Source organism: Agrilus planipennis, unplaced genomic scaffold (genome assembly GCF_000699045.2).
Source record: "Agrilus planipennis isolate EAB-ADULT unplaced genomic scaffold, Apla_2.0 scaffold44, whole genome shotgun sequence".
Lineage (NCBI taxonomy): Eukaryota > Metazoa > Arthropoda > Insecta > Coleoptera > Buprestidae > Agrilus > Agrilus planipennis.
This window is the reverse complement of record NW_020438939.1, coordinates 1,211,563-1,219,178: the sequence shown is the minus strand read 5'-3', so window position 1 is coordinate 1,219,178 and position 7,616 is coordinate 1,211,563. Positions and strand designations below refer to the sequence as shown.

Here is a 7,616-nt window from a genome sequence, read left to right as displayed (position 1 = left end):
CTTAGGGTAGTCCTCATTTTCTCAACCAATACTTTTTTAGGTTGCATATAGAAATTTTTTTTTGTTTAATGTCTTTCAAAAACGCTAATAATCTTAAAAGTATGCTTAATTTTTATTTTTGACCACAGAATTCTTTTCTACATTAAGAATTACAAATTTTATCCTATATGCAGCAAAAAATTTTTGAAATTTCAACTGGCAACTTCAATTATCTAGATGCAACTTGAAATTTTGAGTTATAATTCAATATTTCGACTTGTAACTGGAAATTCTGACTTGCAATTCGAAATTTCGACTAATTAAAATTAATGCTTTTATTTGATTAGTCACAAGGTTACGATAGATAAAAGACAACGGCATAAGGGTTTTTAATTTGCCTTAGGTTAGGTTGGAATTCGGTTAAGGTGGGTTTGGTTCAACCCTACAATCAAAAGAATGGACACTGCTACAACACTCACTTCATTTGTGTAGTCCATACATAGCGTATTCATATAATTCTAACTTATTTATCAAAAAATAATATTGTCGTAAGTTGGGTTAGGTTAGGTTTGAGTTATAAGTTGATATTTTAAATTCTAACTCGAAATTTCGAGTTAAATGTCGAAATTTCAAAAAAGAATTATATTTGTCTCTTCTACGTCTTCGTGTTTTTAGGATCTAAACTGATCAAAAGATTTGGACGTTTTTGGGCACAGTACTCATTTTAAAAAGAAGTATTTTAAATTAAAGTTCATGGGAAGCAAATGAACCACAGATAAGAAAGCCTAAATTAAATATTTACATGCCAATAACTCCTTCATGTCCTTCAAAAAAGTCCTTTTGCAAACGTTCCTTGTAGTAGTGAAGTGACGGCATCGAAGGCCTGTGGGGCATATGCTCTTCTTGTCTAAAAATTTTTTGTATATTGTCCCCATCGAAAACAAATAATAAATCAGGGTGTCCAATAAGTCCCCCCACTTTTACTATTTTGCCATATTCTTCGTACAGTGACCACATAACTTTATCCAAATCTTGAATTTTGTAATGACCTACATTTTAAAGAGAAAAATTAAATGAAAAAGTTTTAACAACTTGTACATTACTTTTTCAGCACATAAATACTCATATAAGGGAGAATGAGGTTGGATTATTGACAAAAAGTTTTTGTGGTAATTAATGTGAGCCTCTTTTAGTTTAATTACTTACCCTAATATTTATTTTCTTACTTAATTTTCAAGATACGTAGATAGTCTTTCCAGAAACACATGATATTTTTCATATACAAATATTATAATATAATTTAGTCCAGAGTCCAATGTGAACTATTTTCAGGTAAAGTAGATATTTATTTATTAACAATAATTATATTTTACCTGAAAATAATTCAGATTGGATCCTTCTTGAATATTATATAATCCTAACTACTATTATAAAGTTTGTTTGTTTGTTATCTTTTCACCCCTTAACTGCTTAATTGATCATCATTAAATTTTTTACACATGTTTTTAGAGGTATAGGAAAGGTCACAGAATATCTTTTATCCAGAAAAAATACTGTTCCCGAAGAATAGAAAAATTAGTTATATGTGGTTGATTTCAAGCCTTAACTGATCAGTCAATCTTTATGAAATTTTGTAGATATATTGTCAGGGGTACAAAAAAGGACATAGTTCCTATTTTCAACTCTCTTTTAATTTTTGGTGGTTGAATGGTTGTATTTATTTTGTTGCATTTGTAGTTAATAGAAATATATTATTTCTGGATCGAATTTTATATGATGTTGCACTAATTTAAATCAGTTGTAGTTCTAGTAATAATCATTTTTTTTTTTTTCTGTTTTTGATAGAAATGATAAAGTTATGCTTCTTATGGGCTTAATAAGTGGTTTAATATTTACACAGTTATTTACGTCAATTATCACTCCTTCGACTGCAACATTTTAAACAAGAAACCTTAGGGGCCGATGGGGGGTTTGAACTCCCTAAATTCTCCGATGGCCAGGCCACTGGCTAAAGTTTACACATATTTTAATTCTTTTGCATTCTCTGTTTCTTTTTGTTTGGTTTTCGCTTAATATATTAATATTTTTGTTTTGTTTCAGGTNTTCCATTAGACACTCTGAGTAAGTGCCCTGGGCCCCGCTATCGACGGTGGCCCCCTAGTTTCTGCCAAATCCATCCATCAACCCAAAACCCGATATTTATTACCCAAAAATATATTTATTTTGAGGAAATTAACCAGTAATTATAAAACAAAATTAAAAACATGAATTGAAAATTTCGCACAAACTGTGTTGAATCAAATATTTTTGAATAAAGAACGAAAAATTTTATTTCGTTTGTCACTCCAAACTATCAAAATTACAATACTAACATCAATCAAATTTTTTTAAGACCACTGAAAATTGTATATCCATCCTTCTTCTTTGTCGAAATTGTATAGGTCTGTCTTATTTATTTATGTTAGGGATTTTATTTGGGGTATCATTAGCCACAACGATCTGGACAGTCAACGCGGCGGAATAGCAAAAGTTAGAAACGTTTGAAATGTAGCATTACAAACAACAGGATGACGAATACGACCGAGGAGAGAAAGAGTTAGAAATAAATCGATATTGAAAAGGGTAGGAATAAAATAAAGAGTACAAGGCAGAGATAGGACAGTAAGAGACTTTCTGATTCATGAACGACTAGTACAAGACATTAGAACCAGAAACAGGAGTAAAGAGGAGCAGGGTAATACCAACATTATATTAGTGTTTGCAAAAATTAAGGATGTAGGGTATTCTAACTTTAGAGACTGACGACTCTACAGATGGTGATAACGTTATTATTGGGTTTAACAAAGCACTTTTACTTGTTTTAAACAAATTGTTTATTTAGAATAAGCAAACAAACAGATAAATAGCAATATTTTATTGGAACTTCCCTGATTTAATAATTACACAACATGATGATAAACACTAATTAAAAATCGACAGCAAATACAACTTTTGGGCAAAATTGAAACAATTTCAAATACCATATAATTAATTCAAGGAAATATTAATATTTTTGTTTTGTTTCAGGTACGAATTTAAATAAACTGCATTCTCATCGGTAAAAAGGTAATATAAGATTTTTTTCTTGAAATTATTTGAAAAAAGCGTTTCATTAATTTAAATTTCAATCACAAATTAACCAGTGAAAAAATAATTAAAAATTAAAAAGGAAGACTCAACCCGAATTACCACAAAAAAGAGTGAAATGAGCGAAACACGTGTCCGCTCAAAAAAGTTTTTTTTGTGGTAATTAGGGGTGAGTCTTCCTTTCTAATTTTTAATTAATATTTACCACAGTCTCCTCTTTCAACAGTGAAAAAATAGATAAAACGCCCGGTTTTAAAAATTATTTATTTATTCACAATGTTTTTCAAAAAGAACTGAAACTCACTTCGGTCGTGTTGTCGTAGTAATGTTCAATTATAGATAATATACATAATTACTGGATTGAATTAGAATTGATTAAATAAAAAAAAAATAATTCAAATTTACTAACCAATGACAGGCGCAAACCTCCAGGAATTCCCTATGATTGGCAATTGTTTAGGGCCTGGAATTTCACTGTAGGGTCTTGGATAACATTCGGCAACGACGTCTTCAAAATTTTCAGTAGTTAACGGTAGGGCTGCGGTAGAGTAAGATTTCTGAGTACTGCATCTCCTCGTAATAACAGTTATTATTTGAGAAACTCTTCTAATTTTCATTTTCGAGCACAAATTAAACACTTAACTTATAAAAACATATTCAACTTAATCAAATCAATAATTATATTCTTAGTATTTTATTAAGAAGCAAACTTTTTATGTACTGTTCTGTTTTGCCATTTGAATTTTGAACTGACATAAGTAGCCCGCGTAAAAGATCATAACTACATATATATAAATCACGGGGTGGGGAAGCACCAACCGGCTCTGCTCATTGTGGGAATGTTGTAATAATCCATTTTCTCATCTAAATTCAACACAACCATAAGCATACAAGTGTATACAACTAAAAGGTATAAAATAAAAAGTTTTAGTATAAATATATACACTAAACATTTATTATATCTGTGTGGTATTATACAACGACAATAAATTAATAAAATATACCATAAGCATAACTTTTGCGTTATCATTAACTAATTATATAATTTTGAATTCGCTTCTATGTTAACTGAAATATCACTTTCTACGACTTTTCTTCAGTAACCTATATTTTTTTACATTCTAATTATTATCTGTTTCTCGTTTCTAACTTGACAATTTTTTTATTTCCTTAACGTGGATCTTGAACCTTGGCGAAGTTCTTGTACAAACTAGAACGGGTGGATCGGCTTGCGAGTTTCGGTGATTTTGGGAGCCGGACCATAGATTCAACCATAATGGGAGGAAGGGTTCTTAAAGAGAAACCAGACTAAGACAAGTCCCTGAAAGAAGGTAGCAGCTCTTTCAGTACTCAGGGTGGCAGAGATCACGAGGATCGGTGTGGCACTTCGATGCACAATACTTTTTTTTTATGTTTTCGTGGAAGTGGGGAAATCTTCAAAAGACACCCAGTCGTCCGTACGACTGGGTAGTATCGGATTCTCGAGTAAGACCTACCGACTAAAACCCCTCTACCTCAGGCCGTTCTATGACCAACTAGGGTCCTCTTCAGCCATGCACAATACTGCGATGTGGAAGGCAACGGAAAACCACCACATTAGGACCCCGTGTAAAGCGTACATGTATACAAGTTAAATGATGTCCTCTGGGGTAAAGAACTCCGAACGTAAACTAAGTACCCCATCCGAATGTCCGGGCGGGGACTACCTTGGGGGATGTCATCAATAAGTGCAATAGGGGAAAGTGTAAATTTTCACGAATCGGAACGTGGAATATCAGGACAATGAGGCAAGTAGGGAATTTAGAAAATTTGAAAGTTGAGATGAATAAACTAGATTTTGGTCCGTTGGCCCGAAGCTGGAGACTTCTGGAGTGGAGACTTTAGAATCATACATACAGGATCGGTGGAAGGTAATTCAGGGATAAGAATTGTAATGCGTAGGAAAGCAGGACAGAGTGTAGAAAGTTATTTACAAAAAAAAGCGATAGGATAGTTATGGTTAAATTAAACTGGAAGTCGGTAAAAACGGTATTAGTGCAGGTCTACATGCCTACATCATCGTACAATGATGAAGACGTAGAAGCGGTTTATGCAGATATAAAAGACGTGTTAAGTTTAGTGAGAGGGCAGGAAAACTTAATAGTTGTAGGAGACTTAACGCAATAATAGGTGAAGGTAAAGAGGGTGAAATAGTAGGTTCTTTTGGATTAGGCAATGATAAGGGAGATAGGCTGATAGAATTTTGCGATAAACATAACCGTCGCGATTACAACCATGACGTTAGGAGGCGCTATATGTGGATGATGCCAGGTGATTAGGGAGATACAGTTAGATTACATATCTGTTAGACAAAGATTTAAAAATCAAGTGAAGGACTGTAGAAGTTATCCAGGAGCAGATATAGATTAGATTATAACGCAGTCGTCAGGGGCGCAACAACGTTACTGGGTGCTTCCATCATAATATTATAAATATTTATATACTACGGGGCTGTATAAGCTGAAAAGATCGAGTTCGACTGCTCATTTACGAGCTTGAACTATTTTTACCGAACTTTCAAGTTGGGTTATTATCTGAATCGACTGGAATTGACTGGGTGCCCAATCCAATCGAATGGGTAGTGAACCCCCCTTGTTGCGCCCTTGGTAGTAGTTATGAGGACCAATCTTAAACTGAAAATTCTGAAAAAGAGGGAAGGTAGGAGACGTCTTGACTTAGAAAAGCTAAAATGTAAGGAAATGCGTGATAGGTTAGGTACCTACAAAGAATGACGGAATACTAAAGTTCTATTATTCCCAACTTTATCAAAATACCAATTTAGATTTTTTATTTTAACACATACTCAAAATCAATACTTATCGCATACTTTTCTACACTCTTTTTTGTATTTCTTCTTGTAGATATTCAAATTAAACTTATTGTCAAGTTGAAAACTGAGAGGTGCATTTTTAATCTATTTGTTTTTTGGTAAAACTCTATTAGGCTAAATATCATCCTATTTTTTTTATTTTAACTCAAACGTCAAATCAGCTTTTTATCTCCTATTACACATCTGTTTAACGTTTCAGATAGATTTTATGGATTGTTTTTTATGTAACTGTTCACTTAGGTTTTCATAATAAATTAATGACTTTTTCGCCTTTTGTTTGTTCCTTTTTTTTAATTTTGTCATATGTAATATCGCATTTTTTTTATTTTAACTCAAATTGGAATGTTTTGTCTCCACGAAATTCTACACAATATTTTACACTATATTCCCTTCGTCAATGATTTAAAATTACTTTATCGTGATTTATTATAAACGAACTCAGAATCTATCATAAAATTGTATGAAGGACGGTCAATCAAACATTGGTCACCCTCGATAGTTGCTAGGGTGTATTTCCTTAGGTCTGGTCCTCCTGCAAAATTACTGAAAAGATTTTTTTCTCACTTTTAGTATTTGTATTTCTTCATTCAATAATAGAAAGTCTTTTTTTCTGCAAGTTTTTAATTTTATCCATCGAATTACAAATAAATAACAAATGTACACAATACAAAGAATGCGTGATATTGGCGGCCGTGAAAGCCTAGATATCTATTTTTGTCCACAGTACTAAATTCCAAATTTAATTCTGATAGCAACTTAACCTCTCTAAAGTATTTTTTATTAGTCTGTCATTGAATTTTTTCTTTTGATAATTTTACTTTATTTTTATTTTTGTATTAAAAATGCCGAAAGGTCTGAGTATGGTAGCTGCCGACCAACTCTGGAAGGCTTATGTTGTGTCTGAGGACAATTCGAAAGACGCATGGACCAATAAATGGAATTGGATTTTAGAAGAATATGAGTAAGATCTATTCCTTCTTAAATCCTATAAATGCCATTGATTTTTTCAAAAATTGTTAATTAGAAAATTACACCAAAAGCTAGATGAAATTTCAAAGACGGCTGATTACCCGAAACCGCCCCCGGATGTACGATCCCTTAAACCATTTCCTAATTCTGTTAACCACGAATATGGCTGGGTCTGTGCCAATCCCGAATTTAGACTTGAAAAGTACGGCCCTGATATCATGAAGCCAATGCCATTACCTAAAGATAACTAACAATAAGCACAAAAACTCATCTATTCGTTAAAACATACGTATCTACATGTAACTAAAATTTAATATATTTTTAAACTTACTAAGTATGAATTAATTAGGATAAAAATTATTTAAATAGATACAACTATTATATAAAATACTATTAAACAGTAAACAATTCTTTCATAAAAATAAAATCAGTTTTAAATGTGAGGTACAATTTTATAATACATTATGATTCCTAAAACTCTATTAGAGTCAATAAAATTTTTTCTTGCTACATTCTTAGGGAAACCCCTCACAAAACCAAACTTTTTCTGGCCTAATTTCGAATTAGATGGGCAGAGTTCCAATGAAGTACTCTAGAATCATCCTCAATGATTTTGAATGTGTTGATACTTCGCTACGTTAATATGCAAAAATTATTTATTTTAACTTTTAAT

General features: G+C 32.1%; 2 protein-coding genes across 4 annotated transcripts in view; one reads left to right on the top strand and one right to left on the bottom strand.

The window, feature by feature from the left end:
- Positions 1–4,382, bottom strand: part of LOC108733488 (probable cytochrome P450 49a1) — a 14,958-nt gene extending 10,576 nt beyond the window's left edge. The window contains exons 1-2 of the mRNA XM_025974538.1: positions 3,515–4,382; positions 782–1,028 (exon numbers count right to left, since the gene is read on the bottom strand). Of these exons, the coding sequence (XP_025830323.1) occupies positions 782–1,028; positions 3,515–3,722 (455 nt within the window). The 5' untranslated portion in view covers positions 3,723–4,382. The remainder of the gene's footprint in view (positions 1–781; positions 1,029–3,514) is intronic.
- LOC108733483 overlaps positions 3,064–7,616 on the top strand; it is an 11,626-nt gene continuing 7,073 nt past the window's right edge. The window contains exons 1-2 of one of the 3 annotated variants that reach the window (XM_025974534.1): positions 3,064–3,084; positions 6,827–6,935. In XM_025974534.1, the coding sequence (XP_025830319.1) occupies positions 6,835–6,935 (101 nt within the window). In that variant the 5' untranslated portion in view covers positions 3,064–3,084; positions 6,827–6,834. Of the gene's footprint in view, positions 3,085–5,659; positions 6,936–6,998; positions 7,274–7,616 lie in introns of those variants that run through there. The other 2 variants (XM_018464668.2, XM_018464667.1) reach the window with 2 other exon arrangements.